At 38.8% G+C, this 19540-nt stretch overlaps 1 protein-coding gene across 1 annotated transcript in view; it reads left to right on the forward strand.

Moving 5' to 3' along the window:
* Positions 1-19540, forward strand: part of CUL5 (cullin 5) — a 93819-nt gene that overhangs the window by 6460 nt on the left and 67819 nt on the right. The window contains 1 exon segment of the mRNA XM_055305756.1: positions 17551-17660. Within this exon segment, the coding sequence (XP_055161731.1) occupies positions 17551-17660 (110 nt within the window).

A 19540-nucleotide genomic window follows, 5' to 3' on the forward strand; every position in this document is an offset into this window, starting at 1 on the left:
CATTAGCCCAAATTCCTCCCTTCTTAGTTCTCTCGTTTGAAATTGTTGCCTACTCTGCACAGGCATAGCACTGCATCTCTTTCTTTTGCTTTATGCCTTACATATTAGTTGCATAGTCTTTTTTTTTTAATTTTTATTTATTTATGATATTCATACAGTGAGAGAGAGAGAGGCAGAGACACAGGCAGAGGGAGAAGCAGGCTCCATGCACCCGGAGCCCGATGTGGGATTCAATCCCGGGTCTCCAGGATCGCACCCTAGGCCAAAGGCAGGCGCTAAACCGCTGCGCCACCCAGGGACCCTTAGTTGCATAGTCTATTTACATATCTAACTCCCCTTCAGGGTCAATTGCCCCATTATTGCAGGGACTTTATTTTATTAATCTTTTGATGCCTTAACCATTAGTTGTGGTGATCACTCATGGTAGGTGCTTCATAAGTGAGTGACAATTGCTTAAAAAGAGAAGTCTAGGGGATCCCTGGGTGGCTCAGCGGTTTGGCACCTGCCTTTGGCCCAGGGCGCGATCCTGGAGCCCCAGGATCGAGTCCCACGTCGGGCTCCCGGTATGGAGCCTGCTTCTCCCTCCTCCTGTGTCTCTGCCTGTCTCTCTCTCTATGTCTATCATAAATAAATAAATCTTAAAAAAAAAAAAGAGAGAGAGAAGTCTAGTGTCGTTTCTGTGCACTGTAGATGCTTACTACCTGGTGTTAATTGGTTAAAAGGAGGAATTTCTGGTTCTGTTCCCTTGTAATTAGATCTAGAGAGAGGGAGAGAAAAGAGGATAGAAGTATAAAAACCAGTCCATTAGAGAATCCCAACTTGAAACTGAAATAGGAAGCATGCTGCTGTCTGTTCTCAGTGGAAACTTTATTTTTTGAGAGGGAAGAAAATGGAAATAATAAAGGAGAGATTCACAGTCTCTCTAGAATTCATTATTAAAATGATTTCATTAGATACATCCTTATTATTCACGATGAACAGTACAAGGATGTGTAAAACCTCTGTTGTCTTTGGGAATTCACCATATACTAAAGGAGATTAAAAGGTGCTAATGATTTTCTCTAAGGCAAGAACTTAAGGAGTTTTAGCAAATGCTATGTGGTCCCTCACAGACTGAGGAAATCATTTCTGGTGGAATGATCAAGCACTGGAGCTTGATTTTGAAGACTGGGTAGACTTGTAGGTGGTCATTAGGGTAGATTTCAGTGGGAATAGAGAGATTAGTTTGGCTGTGCTGGAAGCAGGACTGCCTGCTTCTTGTGAACGGTGTTTCTTGAAGTTGTCGGAGTACAGTGACCCAGAATATGGGAAACACTAGGAGACAAGAGTACAAGGAAAAGTCATGGGCTGTGAAAGGTCTTCAATACCAGGCAAAGAAGTTTGAAATAAAGTTCTGTAGATGGTGAGGAATATTTGAAAAATATGTGAGCAGAGATACTGTCAAGCCCTCAATTTATTCTCGACTCTATACATAAAACCTGTTACTCAGCATTACTTTTTTTTTTCTCAGCATTACTTTTATGTGTATTCAAAATCTGACTTGTGAGGTGGTCATGAATGAGGGGCATTTGTGCCAAAGACCCCATATTCATTGAAACCTTAATGGGAATCAGTAAATCTCTGGCAAATAAATTCATTCAGTAAGTATTTAGCATTTTCTAATTCCAGCTGGTGATTTAGACAAATTCTTGCCTTATGTAGCTTATATTTTTGTTGGAGAGAGAGACAAAAAACATATAAGCAAATAAATAGGTCATATATGCTATAAAGAAAAACTGTTGGAGTCAGGGTAGAGAGAGATGGGTGTTATTTTTGATGGGCTAATCAGGGAAGGCCTCTGAGGAGATGACCTTGGACTTGAGACGTGAATGAAGCAAGGGCACAAACCATGAACATATTTAGGAGAAGATCTGCAGGTGGAGGAAACAGGAACCGCCAGTGTAAAGGCACTGAGTCTGGAACATGCTTGGCAAGGAACTATATGGATGTGATTACTGAGAGGTAAATGTTGTCAGTGAAGGGTTAAGATACACAACTGCATGATTCTTTTTCATTTCTTTTCGAACATAAGTGAGATTTAGAACCTAACTTGTCAGTTTTCATTGAGTTCAGGGAAATTGCCCTTCTGAATGGGCATGTAAGAGGCACATGGTCCCTCAGGCCACCTGCCCTCATTCCTGTTCTGTCCTTGAGACATGGTTACATTTGACATGGCCTAGGGAGACAAGGAATCCAAGCTTATGGGTGTTGGTGAACTAAATTAGTTATTATAAATCTGTGATAAATGTAAACGTGAGCATTGTTCATGTTCTGTGAAAATAAGTGAACAATGCCATAATCTGGAGGTGATGTATATTACTGCTATAGACAGAACCTGACAGTTAATTTTATTTATTTATTTATTTATTTATTTAATAAAGATTTTATTTATTTATTCATGACACACACACACACACACACACACACACACACACACAGGGGCAGAGACACAGGCAGAGGGAGAAGGAGGCTCCATGCAGAGAGCCCGACGGGGTACTCGATCCCAGGTCTCCAGGATCACACCCTGGGCTGAAGGCGGCACTAAACTGCTGAGCCACCTGGGCTGCCCAGAACGTGACAGTTTAGAAGAAACTTTGAGAGATCAGCCATTTATCAGTGGATTAGAAAAGGGAAATTTTATACCGCAGGTGGTCTCAAGAGGACACTAGACCTCCATCTGGTGGGCAGAGAAGGGTGGAGAAGACATACAGACAAAGGCAGGGGTTTCTTGCTAGATATTTTGCTACGTGTCCTGGTGAACCCAGTTGTGACAGGAAGCCATCTGACTTGTGCTTTGGCATATAGTAGTAGATAGAGTAAAACTTGGTGCCTGATAGGCTCTGTGAACAAGTGACAGCTCAGGTTAAAAACATTGGTCACAATACCTGTAGTATTTCCAGATAATATCAGGGATACATGATCTTTGTTAATGGAGTTCATTCCACAAATGCGTAGACATTTATTCTGTGCTGGATACTATTCTAAATGTGATACAGTAGTGAATATGACAGACAAGGTCCCTAATCGTTGGAGCTTATATTCAAATGTGTAAATATTGACACATTTGGGCAGGTTTTGTAGAAACAAGCTATGATGGAAACAGTATAATCAAGAGTGTTCAGAAGATGGGGGCACTGTTTTACTTACAATGAAATGATTTTTTCCCCTAAATATTGCTTTCAGCTATGTTCTTTTGAATTTTCTTCCCTGCCACTTGATTGCATTTCAACTCCATCTCTAATTTTCTGGTCTTTTAAAAAAGTTCTGTAAGTCTAAATTAAAATTTTCAATCTCAAAGTCAAATTAAATCTATATGCTTAAGCCCTTGGCTGCAGATCTGCAGAGAGGAATGGGGGAAAGACAGTTTTCTTAGTTTGGTTGAGGAGGGCTTTAGTGAGGTGACATTGACACTAGACCGGAATGATCTGCATTCTCTTCTAGGCAAAGGTCTTGAGGTGCTGTGGTGAGCTTGGCTTATTTGAGGAACACGTTTAAAAGGGTAGTATGGCTGGAACATAGCAAGAATTGCAAGGATTCAAATAGATGTTTGAGTTTTGTGGTTCTCTTGATTAATGGGGATTTCACAGGTGGTTTTAAAATCACGTAAGTGGGAGCATTAGTGGCTCATAGACCATATAGGAACCCACACATTCAAATAGCCTCTTGATTTACATGGAAGACCTAAAATACACAAACTGAATTCCTTTTGTAAAGTAATTAGAATGCAATCATTGGATATAATTCATAATAGGTTAGAAACTTCACAGAGGGAACAAATACAAATCTTAAATAACCTCCCTGTGTCACAGAATATTTGGGCATGAAAACATGCAAGTGATAAAAATAATTGCTACTTATTGTGTCCGTGTCATTATTTCTTGTCTTTCCTCAGCTTGTCCTTTAACTTTTTTTGTACATTTGTCATCATGAAGATGTTACAAGAACATGTACAGTAATATAGCAATTCTTTGTTTTCTTCCAAATGCAACTTTTTTTTTAGTTTTTTTTTTTTTTTTTTTTTGTAATCTATACACCCAGTGTGGGGGTCAAACTCAAAGCCTGAGATCAAAAGTCGCATGTACCACTGACTGAGCCAGCCAGGCACCTCCAAATGCAACATTTGACATCGTTATAAGTTGTTGTTATGTGATTGCTTCTATAGTTTGTGGTATGTTTTGTCCTATATGTTATATAGGGATTTCTGAACATTTCAGGGCAAATCAATAGGTCATTGTTTGTGTTATTTTGTTGTAAAGTAAGTAATTTAAAAATCTATTTTAGTACATTTCACAAGCTAGTAGACTTTTCTGTTTTTGTTGACTTCTGTGTGTTCAAGCATTACTGTTAGCATGGTACCAGATTTTATATGTGCACACAATTATGTACCTGCCTTTTTCTTGGGATTAAATAAAATGGAATTATTGCAGATGAACTCATTGTTTGAAAAACCACTCTTGGGGCAGCCCCAGTGGCGCAGCGGTTTAGCGCTGCCTGCAGCCCAGGGCCTGATCCTGGAAACCCTGGATCGAGTCCCATGTCAGGCTCTCTGTATGATGCCTGCTTCTCCCTCTGCCTGTGTCTCTGCCTCTCTCTCTCTGTCTCTATGAATAAATAAATAAAATCTTTAAAAAAAAAAAGAAAAGAAAAACCACTCTTGAATTTCAATAGGAAATGCACAGAACTTTTAAAATAACATATTCGGGCAGCCCTGGTGGCGCAGCGGTTTAGCGCCGCTTGCAGCCTGGGGTGTGATCCTGGGGACCCTGGATCGAGTCCCACATCGGGCTCCCTGCATGGGGCCTGCTTCTCCCTCTTCCTGTTCCTCTGCCCCCCTCTCTCTCTCTCTCTCTCTCTCTCTGTGTCTCTATGAATAAATAAATAATTAAAAAAAGATAAAATAACATATTCTAGAAAGATCTATATAGCATTTCTCCTTACTGCCCTATAATATCTCCCCAACCCTGAACACATTACAGAAAATTAAACTTTTTTTTTTTTTAAGATTTTATTTATTTGACAGAGAGAGTGCACACACATGGGTGTTGTCGGGGGAGGGAGAAGCAGACTCCCAGTGTGGGGCTCCATCCCAGAACCCTGAGATCATGACCTGAGTCGAAGGCAGATGCTTAACTGACTGAGCCACTGAGGCACCCCCCCAAAATTAAACTTTTCATCTGTAATTTGCTTTTTTCCTAAAACATGCTTGTTTTTCTTTGAAACGATCACTGTGGCTGTAGGAAAGATTGTAGGATTTGACCACCAATTTGCTTTAGAACTGATTATTCCATTAGGGAATACTTTTTAGATATAGCTGAATGTATTTTACCTGGTTCTCGGTAACCAACATGTAATATGAAGAGATCTTGATTTCTTTGTATTGATTAGAGTATGAAAGGGAGCTAAGCCTTTTTTTCACCTATTTTTCTTTCTTTCCTTTTTTTTTCCCTTACTGTTTTTATCCTATCTCTCCTCTAATTTCTGAGAAACTTGACAGTGATTTTTTTTTTTTTCCCTTCAGCTTTGGGGGGAGACATTAAGTAAAGAGCAATTTAGTAGTAAGTATATTTTTATTATTTAAAATAAAGAGGAACAGGGAACAAAGGGAAAAAGAAATGCAGACCAGGAGTTGGAACTTCAGCATTTGCTTTTATTGGACAGTATATCCCAAATTGAACTTAGGTACTACTTCCAAACCGTTCAACTCAAATGCATTCCTCTCCTGGCATTTCTTCTATGGTCAGTGCCCTATCAGCTACTCAGTCAAGTAAGAAAACTGAGAGCTGTGTTGCATTACCCAATAGGCAGAAAAAAACCCACATGTTTACGGTACCCTACTCCCCTTAAAAAAAAAAAATGAGAAAAAAAGACAACCTGTGTGTGGTTATATGTGATTTTTAAAATTTTTATTATTATTATTTTTAAAATCTTTAAAATTTTAAAATTTTTATTTTAAAAATCTTTATGATTTTTAAATTTTTTATTATTTTTTAAAGATTTTATTTACCCATGAGAGAGAGAGAGAGAGGCAGAGACACGGGCAGAGGGAGAAGCAGGCTCCGTGCAGGGAGCCTGACAGACTCCATCCCAGGTCTCAAGGATCATGCCCTGGGCCAAAGGGGGCACTAAACCGCTGAGCCACCCAGGCTGCCCTCTAATCTATATTGTAGAATTTAGTATCCTTTGTATTTTGAATTACATTGGGGAGTACCAGTAAGGGAGCTCTACTGATAAGTAATTTGAGAGCCTAGTGCCTTAATACTGCTCTTGTTGAGTCATTTTCAACTTTTTCTCTCATTCCTACATCTAACTACCACCAAATCCTGATACTGTAGGAGAATTAGAAGCAAAGTAGTTAGGGTAAGAGTCCTAATGTAGTAATGATAGCCAGCGCTTAATATCACATTTAATTATTTCATCCACATTTCTCAACATTTTATATGTATTACTAAATTCTGTGACAACCCTTGCACATAGATAGCTTTTTTAAATCCATTGAAGCACAGAGGGTATAAGTAACTTACTCAAGGTCACACAGTTGGTAAATGGCGAAGTCATAATTCTTTTCTTTCAAAATTGCTTCATGAACATCTCACCAATAGCACCTTGCTTCCATGTAGGGCTTCATCGTGTAATTGCTTGTATCGACTGTTGTGGAGGCTTTTTGCTAGACTCCGTTTCAGTTTTTCCTCAATGATTTTATAGCTGATCATTTAGGATTAAGTGTAATTATGCCAATAGCCAATGGCTACATTTTCCCCCCATCCAAAGAGTTTTATTTTATGTGTTATAATCTGTTACTGTCATTTATTTTGCTTAGATTAAATACTTTTTTACTTTCTGACACAAAAAGGTGTTCCAGGATCATCTCTGCCCCAACCTTGGAATTAACATTTTCTCTAAGGAACCTTTTCATGGAATATGGTATTGAGAAATCAAGATCTGGATGCTAGGTATGCTAATTGCTATTGGGGTGTTGCTTCTCCAAGGCCCTCCCATTGGGCTGAGCTAGGACACACATGTACACATATGTATGCGCACATACACACTCAGAGCTAATTTCTTTCTTTTTTCTTTTCTTTTCTTTTCTTTTCTTTTCTTTTCTTTTCTTTTCTTTCTTTTCTTTTCTTTCTTTTCTTTTCTTTCTTTTCTTTTCTTTTCTTTTCTTTCTTTCAAGATTTTATTTATTTATTCATGAGAGACACAACAGAGATTGAGAGAGAGAGGCAGAGACCCAGGCAGAGGGAGAAGCAGGCTTCATGCAGGGAGCCTGATGTGGGACTTGATCCCGGGACTCCAGGATCATGCCCTGGGCTGAAAGCGGTGCTAAACCGCTGAGCCACCCGGGGATCCCCCTGGAGCTAATTTCTATATATTATCAAAATCAGTGAGTTCACCCCAGTCCTTCCAATTCCAGTAAACTCATTTCTATCCTTTTCTTTTTCCATATAAGTAACTTCCTTCTCTGACAATGAGAAATCTCATCACTATGAGATTCATCCTTCCTGAATTATTCAGGAAGGAAGGAAAGAAGAGAGGAAGCTATTATAACATTTTTAATATGTATAGATGTAAAACTAGCTATAAATTCCTTGAACTCGGAATTCTTTGACAATTAAAATATAGTTACTAATTAAATACAACACTTAAAAACTCAGTAATGTTTAAATGAGCAACACTAGGTTGACAATTTTTTTTTAGGTTGACAATTTTTAAAGCAGGATTTATTGAAATATGGCCTATATATATAGAAATGCCTATAAATCGTAAATGTATAGCTGGATACATTTTTTTATAAAGCAAAATTTCTGTATAGTCAGCACTCATATCTAGAAATAGAATGTTAACAGTACCCTTGAAGGGCCCCTCTCTCTTGCCTTGTCCTAATCTCTAAATTGCAACCCCCTCCCCAAGGTAATCACTTTGCTGACTTCTAAGTAACTGTAGATGTGCTTTGTATATGAATTAGTGTGCACTCTTGTGACTTTTTTGCTCACCATTATGTGTGTGAGATTCCTCTATATTACTACATGTTAAATTTTTGTTGCTGTGTAGTATGCCTCTATTATGAATATTTCACATTTTATCCATCCTGTTGTTGATGGACATTTGAGTTGTTTATATTTTTTTACTATTGAGTATAGAGATATGATGTATAGGCCTTTGGTAGATATATGTATGTGGCTCATTTGGAAGTATACCCAGAAGTGAAATTGTGCGTCACGTATTACACATGTTTAGCTTTTATAGATATTGCTACATAGTTTCCTAAAATAGTTGTACTAGTTTACACTCAGCAAAAGGATGAGAGTTCTGATTTCTCTAAATTTTCTTTATACTTGGTATTGTCCTTCTTCTCTATTTGAGCCTTTTTTGGTGGTATGTTGTGGTAGTTCATTGTGGCTTTAATATGTATTTCTCTGATGATTAATGATATGTGCTTTTTCATACAGTTATTGGCCATTTAGATACTGGCTCTGTGGAGGGTCTGTTTTAGTGTTGTGCCAGGGGACGGGATTGGATTATTTTTCCTTTCTTACTGATTTTTAGGAATTTTTACGTATTTTGGATAAGAGCCTTTCTTGGATATATGTATTAGAAATAACTACTTCTTCTCTGTGGGTAGCTTTTTCACTTCCTTAATGGTATCTTTTCAGGAACAAAAGTTTTTATTTTTAATATTGTACAGTTTATCAAAAGTTTTCTTTATGGTTAGTGATTGGTTATAAGGTCATACAAACGATCCAGACTCTACTTATATTAGCATCTTATTTAATTTTTGAAAACAAAATTAAGAATTTATTGTTATAGGTTTGAGCCTCAAAAATATATCCTCCTTCCAGGAGTCTGTTAACCACCATTTAAGAAAAAACTATATTAGAATGTGAGTTCCTTGAAGATCTTCCTTTGAAAATCCCAATGACTAGCATAATTCTTCAAGTACATGAGGCACTAAAGATATTTGTTGAATGAATAAATGAATGATGAAGAAGCCCCCCAAATAAGTTCAGACTCACAGTACTGTTACTTTTTTTCCCCCTTAAAATTAGTTGTTTATGTTTCTAAAAATTGGGGCACTATCAGAATTTGTTTAAAAATTCTTTTCTCTATAAAAAAACTAAACATTTTAAAGGGAAGTGTAGTTTGAAATTTCTCATTTCCCTGGAAAAAGATATTTAGCTTTTTTGAAGAAGTGTTCTCTCCTGCACCATATTTAAAGATAAATATGTCTTTTATGTAGTGGTGTTACTGCCTTGTGGCTTTTAGATAATTGCCACTGATTTTTTATAATCATAGATTTTTTCCTGCACTTTTATTTCTTTTATTTTTTTATTATTTTTTAAGATTGTATTTATTTATTCATGAGAGAGACCAGAGAGAGGCAGAGATACAGGCAGACAGAGGAGCAGAGTCCCTGTGGGGGAGCCTGATGTGGGACTCAATCCCAGGACCCTGGGATCACACCTGAGCCCAAGACAGTTACTCTACTACTGAGCCACAGGTGCCCTTGCAATTTTTGTTGTTGTTAATTAAGTCCACGGTTGGATTCTGGCCCATAGGTTGTAAGGCCTTCTCTTACTCTTCAGGAAAGATCCAAGGAGTAGTTAAGAATAAGGCTCTAGCAGGGGCACCTGGCTGACTCATGCAGAAGAGCGTGCTATTCTTGATCACTGGGTCATGAGTTCAAGCCCCATGTTGGGTGTACAGATTACTTTAAAAAAATCATAAAACCTTAAAAAGATGGGGCTCTAAAGAACTAAACTGCTTGGATTTGAACCCCAACTCTGCCACTTAATGTCTATAACCTAATCTCAGGGTGTAGTGTACAGAATTTTTAATCTATAAAGTGAGAATAATAGAATCACCAAATACAAAGGGTAGTTATAAAGATTAAATGAATTAATACTTGTGAATATTTAAAATAGTACCTGACACATAATTAGTAGTCAGATATTATAAAGTAAAATGATCAAAGTGATGGAATGAGTTACGTTGAAGTTTATACTGAAGTTAAATAATAGAAGTTATAAATAGCTGAGCTGAAATTTATTTACAGTTAATAGATATTCAAACTACTCATCAAAATGTAAAGGAAGCTATTTAGAGATAAGCAAAAGGAAATCCTTTTATATTACAGTTATTACATTTTAAAAAAATATTTTATTCATGAGAGACAGAGAGAGGCAGAGACACAGGCAGAGGGAGAAGTAGGCTCCCTGTGGGGAGCCCAATGTGGACTTGATCGCGGGACCCCAGGATCACAGCCCGAGTGGAAGGTAGACATTCAACCTCTGAGCCACCCAGGCGCCCCACAGTTACCATTTAAAAAATTTGTTGACTAACCCCAGATTAGCTAAATGCCATATATTTGCAATGAAAGAAATAGTACAAAATATTGTAAGGGAATGATTAAACAAAAACAATAAAAATAAGAAGTTTTTAAAAATTTCACCCTTCTATAACATCAGTGTCAGGCAGCCTACTCTGATTACCCCTTCCTATCTTTTTGACTCACATTAATGTTCTTAATCCAGAAATCTAGCTCCACTAGGGCCTCTGATTCATTGATTCTACCACCTTATCGTTCAGTGTTTTAGATCTGTGAGTTTATTTTTTTAAATTTTATTTGTTTATTCATGAGAGAGACAGAGACATAGGCAGAGGGAGAAGCAGGCTCCTTGTAAGGAGCCTGATGTGGGACTTGATCCCTAGACCTCGGGATCACGCCCTGAATGGAAGGTAGATGCTCAACCACCCAGGTGCCCCAGATCTGTGAGTTTCTGTTTTTTATCAAATTAGGAAACATTTTGGCTTTTATTTCTTCAGATATCCTCTCCCCCTCGCCCCCCCATCCCCCCAAGACTCTGGTTATTTGTAAGTTAGGTCATTTGATGTTGTTCCACAGCTCCCTGATACTCATTTTTAGAAATCTTTTGTTTCTAGGATGTTCATGCTTTCCTCTATTTTCTTGAACATGTGAAATATACAGTAGCTGGTTTAATGTTATGCTCTACTAAAACTATCATTCATGTCATTTCTGGGTCAGTTTCTGTTGATGGGTTTTTCTCTTGATGATGGGTTCTATTTTCCTTCTTTGCCTGCTTGGTAATTTTTGATTAGATGTTAGACATTGTGCGTTTTATGTTTGGGGGCCTGACTTTTTCAAATATCCTTTAAATATTTCTGGGTTTGGCTTTGACACAGTTAAGTTACTTGGAATCAGCTTGATCTTTTTGAAGCATATTACTTTTGAGTTTTGTTAGAGTGGGTCTGGAACAACATTCACATAGGAGTACTTTGGCTCCATTATAGTTGCAGTGCCTTTCTGAGGACTCTCCCTAACGTTAAGGAGCATTTCTACTCTGGCTTATAGGGATGCAAACTGTTATGAGCCCTGCTGAATGTTCTGTCTACTCCTTTCTAATGGACCTTTCTCGAGTTTTCTTATATGCCTGTGCAAGTCAGAATTCAGTCAAGGGCTCAGAGGGACCTCTCTGTATATTTTCTGAACTCCCTTTCTTGTACAGCTCTTTTTTCTGTCTGCACCACAAAGTTTTGTCACCTTGCCCTCTCCAAACTCTGGCTCCTGAATGAAACTTCCAGGCTGTTTGGATTCTCTTGCCTGTGCTGAGGCTTGGAAACTCTCTAGGTAGTATGTTGGGCATTTGCAGGGCTCAACTACAGTGGTTTTCTCAGGAAGTACTGTCTTGTACTCCCCTTTGGGTCTCTAGTTGTTGAGGAAGGAGGGGAAGTCTGGCTGTTGTTATGCCATTATGGTTGGAAGTCAGAGTCTCTGTTGCTTACCATCCTGGTGTCCTCTCCCCCAGTGTTACCAGCACTTACTCTCTGTCCAGTCATTGTAATCACTCCCTTGAATACACTTTGACTTCCTTGCTCCTCTCTAATTTCATTTGGGAAAACCATAACCCTAGTAAAATCATCTCTCCACCTTTCTGTGGCAGCACCTGTGTGAATGTTGGAGGCAAAAAAGACACATCGGTGCTATTTTCACTTTAAGTCTATGATCAGAGTCTATAAGTGAGCCCCAACACACGTCCATAGTCATTTATTCTACTTCCCTAGATATCTGTTTCGTATCTTTTTTCTCAGAATTCTGGCACCTCCCGCCCTGTCTTCCAAGGCTTGCTTTCTTTCTTTCTTTCTTTCTTTCTTTCTTTCTTTCTTTCTTCTTTCTTTCTTTCTTTCTTTTTTTACATCACTGAGAAATCAAAGCAATCAAAAATGAATTTTGCAGAGTGGCACTTACATCATTATCATCTCCCCTCCTACCAACATCTACTCATGCCTGCTTTGCCTCCCCCTCTCAGTGTGTGATCATTTCCTCCACCTGTGCAGTATAGGCCCCTTTCCCTCTTGCCTACCCAAGGCAAATTAAATTTAATTAATTAATTAATTAATTTATATTAATTTAATTTATTTATTTATTTATGATAGTCACAGAGAGAGAGGGAGAGAGGGAGAGAGGCAGAGACATAGGCAGAGGGAGAAAGAAGCTGGCTCCATGCACCAGGAGTCCGACGTGGATTCGATCCTGGGTCTCCAGGATCACGCCCCGGGCCAAAGGCAGGCGCCAAACCGCTGCGCCACCGAGGGATCCCGGCAAATTAAATTTAAATTCTAATTCTCTAGCTGTTTCCCTCCTGTTTTCCCACATCGTCAATACTATCACCAGGAATATGCTCATCAGTATGAAAACCTGTTTTTATCCCATCTTAAAAAATTTTTTTGACTTCCTCTCCCCTCCTCAGCTCCCGTGCCATTTCTGTGCTCTCTTTTACACCTAAACTGCCAAGAGTCGTCTGTACTCTTCCAGTTTTTTCTTTCTTTTTCTTAATTCCACTCCGGTCAGGCTTTTGTCCTTACTGCTCTATGAAAAGTGCTTTTATATGATTAATATGAAGTCTCTGACTTCCATATTGCTATTTCAGTAGTCCTCTTACATAATCTTTCAGGAGCATGAGCTAAGCTTGATTACTCCCCCTTTCTTGATACACTGTATTCCCTTGGTTTCTGGAATTCTGGAGTCTTGATTTACTTGCTACCTCTGCGGTTGCTCCTTCGTCTCCTTTCCTAGTTCTTCATGTTGGATGCCTCGGGCCTGGGTCATCTTCTCTCTTATGTTCACTGCCTTGGTCCAGTAACGAGTTTTAAAACCTATCTGTACTCCAGTGACTTCCATATTTTAATTTCCTGACTAGGCCTTTTTTTTAAGTTTTTGTAAAGTTACTTATGAAACTGCCTATTCGACATCTTCAAAGGGCTGTTTAGTACATCTGTCCAATGTGACCCATCTGAAACCAAACACCAAGGCTTTCCTTCTTAGTCTATTCTGTGTGCAGTGTTTTCCATTCCAGTTGATGATAATGCCATGCTTCTTGGACATGTCAGATGACAACTGAAACAATTCAGTAATGAGTTTGATGTCCTTGATTCCAGAGAAGATGATCCATGGGTTGAGGGAGTACACTGTCTAACAACCTGTGGAGCACTCTAACTGAAGGATTTGGGGCAAGGGCAAGTTTTATAGAATGTTAGAAGAGGCAGTACTGAAGCAGGGCCTGATTGATTAGAACATTGGCAACATATAAGGCAAGCAGGCCCTCTTCTAGAGTAAAATAAGCTAACTAAAACAGAGTTGGAGGATGGTGACCGATGTTAGGTTTCCTTGGCAATGAGGTTTTCCCACAAGTGCAGGTAGACTTAAGTTTAGATTGGTGACATGGGCTGGGCTACTAAAGTGAACTTCATTTTGTGAGTCTTGATAGATGAGACAAAAGCCTTAGAGTCATATTTTACTCTGTTTTTTCATCCCAGATGCATTGGGAAATCCTACTTAGTGCCACTTTTAAAACAAAATGTAACTACTACTCACTATCGCCTTTGCTGCTATACTGGTCCAAGTCACTGTTACTCTCACCTTGCCTCCTAAACTTACACTCAGCTTTAGCTTTTGCCCCTCATAATGTATTTTTAACATTGCAGTCAGGAAGTTTTTTAGATGTAAATCAGTCATGTCCCTGCCTGCTCAGAATCTTTTCTTTGTTCCTCATCTCACTTATAATAGAAGCGAATGTCTTTATAATAGCCTTCAAGGCCCTGCAAGATCCAAACCTCTTTTGCTTCCCTGATTTCATCTGCTTACTCTCTCGTCCATCCTTACTTTGCTCTACCTTGAATGCCTCAAGCATGCTTCACCCTTAGGGTCTTTAGGGTGACTGCTTCCTCTGCCTGGAATACGCCTCCTTCAGGTATCCCTCGTGGCCAGCTCCCCACTGGCCTCCTTATAGCCCAGTTGTATGTTTGAGAAGAAAGCCTGTGAGGGGATTAGTTGGGCTGAAAGGAGTAAAGGATAGAGGGGCAGAGATATGGCAGATGTTGAAATCCTCTTGGTGAAAAAGAGCCAGTGGTCAAGATAGTCTTAGATATACTAACAATTGGTGAGTTCAGCCTATTGTTACTCTGAGTAAAAATGAAAGCAGAAGCGACTTTGTAGCAAATTAGTAGAGATGAGGAGGGCTTCAGTTAGCCAGTGGAAGTGTTCACAAATCAGAGTTCATAATTTGAAAGACCCTTCACCTATTGAGAAGGCATACTCTTCTGTAGATAGTAGATTTGGTGTCCTGCTTAATTATGATTTAATGATATGCTCTTATGTTTAACGGAAAGTAGGCCAGAGAATTGCTTGAGCATCATTTTTTTGGCTATAAAAGATTAGTAGAAAACATTCAATTTTCAAATTCATCCGTTCAGTATTAGGGGAAAATGTTTCTGAAGTTAATCTTGTATATTTCATCAAACAGAAGAACCAAAATGTGTTTCCTGTTATTTTGCCATCGCTAATAGGTTTCAGAGTCTAACCAGTATTTAAGTTACCTCAAACACCTGTTTACTCCAGTCTTCTGTGCCTTTTTGATTTTTAATTGCAAGATTTATACGATGTTTAATTTTATGAATTGCCAAAATTGCTAATGGAAATAGACTTAGTTGACATTATAAAGTATCCTCTAATTAAGAGGATATATAATGATTTTCCATGTCATAGTCAAGAAAACATTCTATGGGTCTTTCATATTTGCATGCTCTTCCCTCAGGGGGAACAGTAGAAAAAGTGAATTCAGCCATAAAGTTAATACACAAATTTTATGCCATAGTATTACAAATCTGACTCTGAATTTTTCCATAGCCAACACTTAAGAGCAAGGTTACTTACATGATTCACTGAAGTCTTTAAGGTAAAAGCAAACTAGGTGTTAAGGGACAAAGACGGCTAATTCCAGTGTAAAATTTTGAGTTAATATCACTTGTGGGTGCTTATTATAAGAATATTGTGATTAAAATAGGTACCTGGGGCAAGACAGTCTAGTAGCTTTTAGGATCATCAGTGTTCATGGATATAGGATGTGAGTGCAATCTGGCTGTGATGGCTGTCACCTCATTGATCAGCAGGGTTGATTTAGCTGATCTGTCTGCCTAGGCAGGTGTCCCCTCCTTCCCTCACCACTCCATATGTGTGCCTCCTGAAGCTGCACACTTGGTTGAAGAGGATGACCTGCCCCAATGGAGGAGGACCGTTCTTTGGTCAAGGGTATACAAGTAGCTGTATTTCCCTGCTAGAACCTCCAGACAAGCTCTCAGGGTCCATTTGTAGGAGAACATAGGGTAGTCAAGGTTCCAAGACTTCAGACACATTCAAATGCAGCCCTGCATGTGACCATTGCCTTTCTTAAGAAGTTTAAAAGAAGAAAAAACTGTCCATGGATGTAAGAAGTATCACTTGATTTCACAAAAATTCAGTGTTAGTGCTTCTTAACCTGTTTTTTGGTCATGTACTCTCTAACATTTTTATATATTTTTATCATGAATTTGCTAAATATACTGATTGTAAACTCAAGAGATTCTGATCCAATAGGTCTCAGTTAAGTTTTAGAAACTTATATGTGAAACTTCCACAGTTGGTGATACTGATGTAGCTTCTTGTTAGACCACAGTTTAGAGACCTCTTCTGGGTTATAGTTTTAGGGAGTTGGCAGAGTCCATGTAGTCAGTCTAGAACCTTAACTGATACAAGTGACCAGCATCTGTAGCAACGTTATATAGTAAAAACAACGAGTTTCATAGGTGTGTTTGGAAATGTTTCAGAGACATGTTAGGAAATGAATGACTTGTGTGGAAATTTATTGGTGAAAGCTAGTCACGTGGCCACAGAAGTAATGACTGAACACATACTGTCTTTCTCTTTTTATAAATGTGAAGAGTTGATGACACTTTTTTCTTAATATTCAACCACTTCACATTCATGGGATAAACCATGTGTGATTATAAAGTATCATTCTTTTGATATACTACTTGTTTAACTTGCTAATATTTGTTTAGGATTTTGGCACCTATGTCCTTGTTGAATTTGTCTAGTTTCCATTTCTTGTGCTCTTCTCACCAGTTTGGTGTCAGGGTTTTTGTTAGCATTAAAAAAAGGGGATGGATATTTTTCTGGTTTTGTGGTTTTCTCAGTTTTCAGAGTTTATATAGACTCTCAGTATACTTTTTGTGGAGAATTTAGGGCAACTATAAAATTAGAAGGCACAGTCTCCATACAGAAGAAAGACCACCCTCACTTCTGATACCAGCTACAAGTTTGGAGGGTTCCCAAAACCACTCTTAGGTTCAGTAATCCATTAAAAAGACTCCTAGATCTTACACACTTATAGATCATTGTGACTTATTAGGGAGAAAGGATACAGATTAAGATTTGCCAAAGAAAGAGACATACAGGGCAGAGTCTAGAACGGTTCCAAACAGTGCTTTTGTTGTCCTCTCCACTGTAGTCATATTGCATCTCTCTCTTGGCCTTAATGTGTGACAGTATGTATGGAATATTGCTAGCTAGGGAAGTTTACCCAAGGTGGAGGTCAAACTCACAACCCCAAGATCCAAAGTCATCTGCTTCACTTACTAAGCCAGCCAGTTGGCCTTGTCCAGAGTTTTTATTGGGGCTTCATTATGTAGGCATGACTGGTGGATTGCTTGTGGATAATCTCCATTTTGGTTAACCCAAAACCACCTCCCAAAGTTACAGTGGTGTTTCTGGATTGGTCAGCTCCAACCCTAGGGACTTTATGGGTATGTCCAGTTCCCTTCCTGAATCACATTTGTAAGATTATCCAGTTTGACCTATGAGACAAACAACAACTTCTTATCAGACACACATTCCGAGAGTGCAGAGATTACCTACTAGAAGTCAAGGGCAAAGACCAGACCTTCTCCTTGGGCAAGGCCAAATTCTTTATACATTTGTACAATTAATTTTTGTTTTTATGGTGTCTTGCTATGATTTCTTGAAACCAAATTAAGTGTATAGGGATTTCATTACAGAAAACTTTTAAATTTTGAAACTTGCATTTCTCTAGTTAGCTCTTAAAAGATAAAAATAACGGACACTTTTGATTTAACTGCATTGAAATTAAACTACTTATCTTTTTTTTTTTTTTCTTTAAGAATAAAGGTTCACTTCAATTTGAAGACAAATGGGATTTCATGCGCCCGATTGTTTTGAAGCTTTTACGCCAGGAATCTGTTACAAAACAGCAGTGGTTTGATCTGTTTTCGTAAGTAATCCATTAACTCTTTTTTTGCTAACATAAAGGAAATTTTGGTGGTGCATTTCTATATCCAAATGGAATGCTGACTCTGGACTGTTTACCTGTTTACAATTATTACTAGTCCAAGGCCTCTTCTACATTCAGTGATTTGTTAGAGGGATTCCATCACACTCAGAGCTGTGGTTTATTACAGCAAAAGGATACAAAGCAAAATCAGCAAAAAGGAATCCCACATGAGATAAAGTCTGGGGAAAAACAGGCTTCCCAGAGTACTTGTAGAATCATACAGGCCTCGGTTTCTCCTGCAATAGGATTGACAACAAATGTTATCTGTTAACTACCTGAGCAGCTATTGTAGACTCAGTAACTAGAGTGTTTTTGTTTTTTTTTTAAGATTTTATTTATTTATTCATGAGAAACACAGCAGAGAGAGAGAGAGGCAGAGACACGGGCAGACGGAGAAGCAGGCTCCATGCAGGGAGTCTGATATGGGACTCGATACTGGGACTCCAGGATCAGGCCCTTGGGCCAAAGGCAGGCGCTAAACTGAGCCACCCAGGGATCCCTCAAACATTTTTAAAGGGGGGTTTCTGTCACCTCCCACACCTTTTGTCCTGATCATTTATCTAGTGAGCAGCCTAGAAAATATCTCATTTTTAGAGGCAGCTGTGTTTAACAACCAAATTGCTCTATTAAGGTATATGTACAAGGAGGGTGAGGTGAGGGTGAGAGAAGTAGAATCAGGTTATTATTAATCCATTGTTGAAAAGTGAACACAAGTCAGTCACAGTGAGATATTGCTGTGAGGACGTCAAGAGGAGTGGGTCCTGTCCTCCCCCTGACAGCTTTTGGCAGTGACTGTGAGTTAGGAATGCAGTTAGTGTCTGCATTGGGTATAGAGAGTCAGTCAGCTGCTTGACTTCAGGTGTCTCCATCAGAGAATAGCTCTTTCCTGTAGCCAGAATCCATGATGTCTTCAGTTTATGGCTCTGCAAAGGGTGTCTGAAATCTGCAGCAGTCCTCACGTTAGCATCCTGTTCACTGAGCATATGCTTGCTTTAGTTCAGCACAGCTTATGTTGAGCTTGAAACAACCAGTAGCAGACAGTATCAAGTTTCAGCTCAGAATCAGATCCAGGCAATTAAGATTTGTGAATTCAGGATTTGAAAAAAGAGAGCAACTTTTCTGCAGCAGCAAAGCCAACATGGCTACAGACACACAATCATGTTCCAAGTGACTAGCAGGACTTTTCTAAGCCCTTTTTATCTTAGCAGTTTTGGAGTCTGAAAAACATGCACATCAGGCTGGAAAATCATCAGCCTTTAAGGGTCAGACGTCTGATTTCACAGGAGCTCAGTGGCAACTAAAAACTGCTTTTTAAAACTCCAAAAGTGAATTTCTGTCTTAAGATTTCCTTTGATTTCATATTGTCTCCCTTTTCTTGGACATACCAATAGGTAAAAGTAATAGTAAATATCACCTGTTATGGAGACTTTTTCTGTTTATTCAAACACTTTAAATTCTAGTCTCCTTACCAGCAGTTCAAAGCAAATTGTGTCTACTAAGTTTTGGGGGGACAACCTTTCCTGATAGGTACAATCCCTGTAGTACTTCTGAAAGTACAAGCATATAACATTTTACGTCCTTTTGGATCATATATCCAGATACCATCGCCACAAAATACAAAGCCATCTTTTTAACCTTACCTTTCTTCCCATTATAAATGTATTCAACCCCCTAGCAGCATTGATAGCATTAATGTTACAGTTTATGGGGGATCCTGGACGGATTGCTTCAACAGCCCTGGGACTGAAGAGACAGCTGGAGTGGTTTCCTCTCCCTCGAAGCACCCCACCCCCAGCATTTCCTCCCTTTTTTTTTTTAAA

The sequence above is a fragment of the Nyctereutes procyonoides genome, unplaced genomic scaffold, assembly GCF_905146905.1.
Source record: "Nyctereutes procyonoides isolate TBG_1078 unplaced genomic scaffold, NYPRO_anot_genome, whole genome shotgun sequence".
Classification (NCBI taxonomy): Eukaryota; Metazoa; Chordata; class Mammalia; order Carnivora; family Canidae; genus Nyctereutes; species Nyctereutes procyonoides.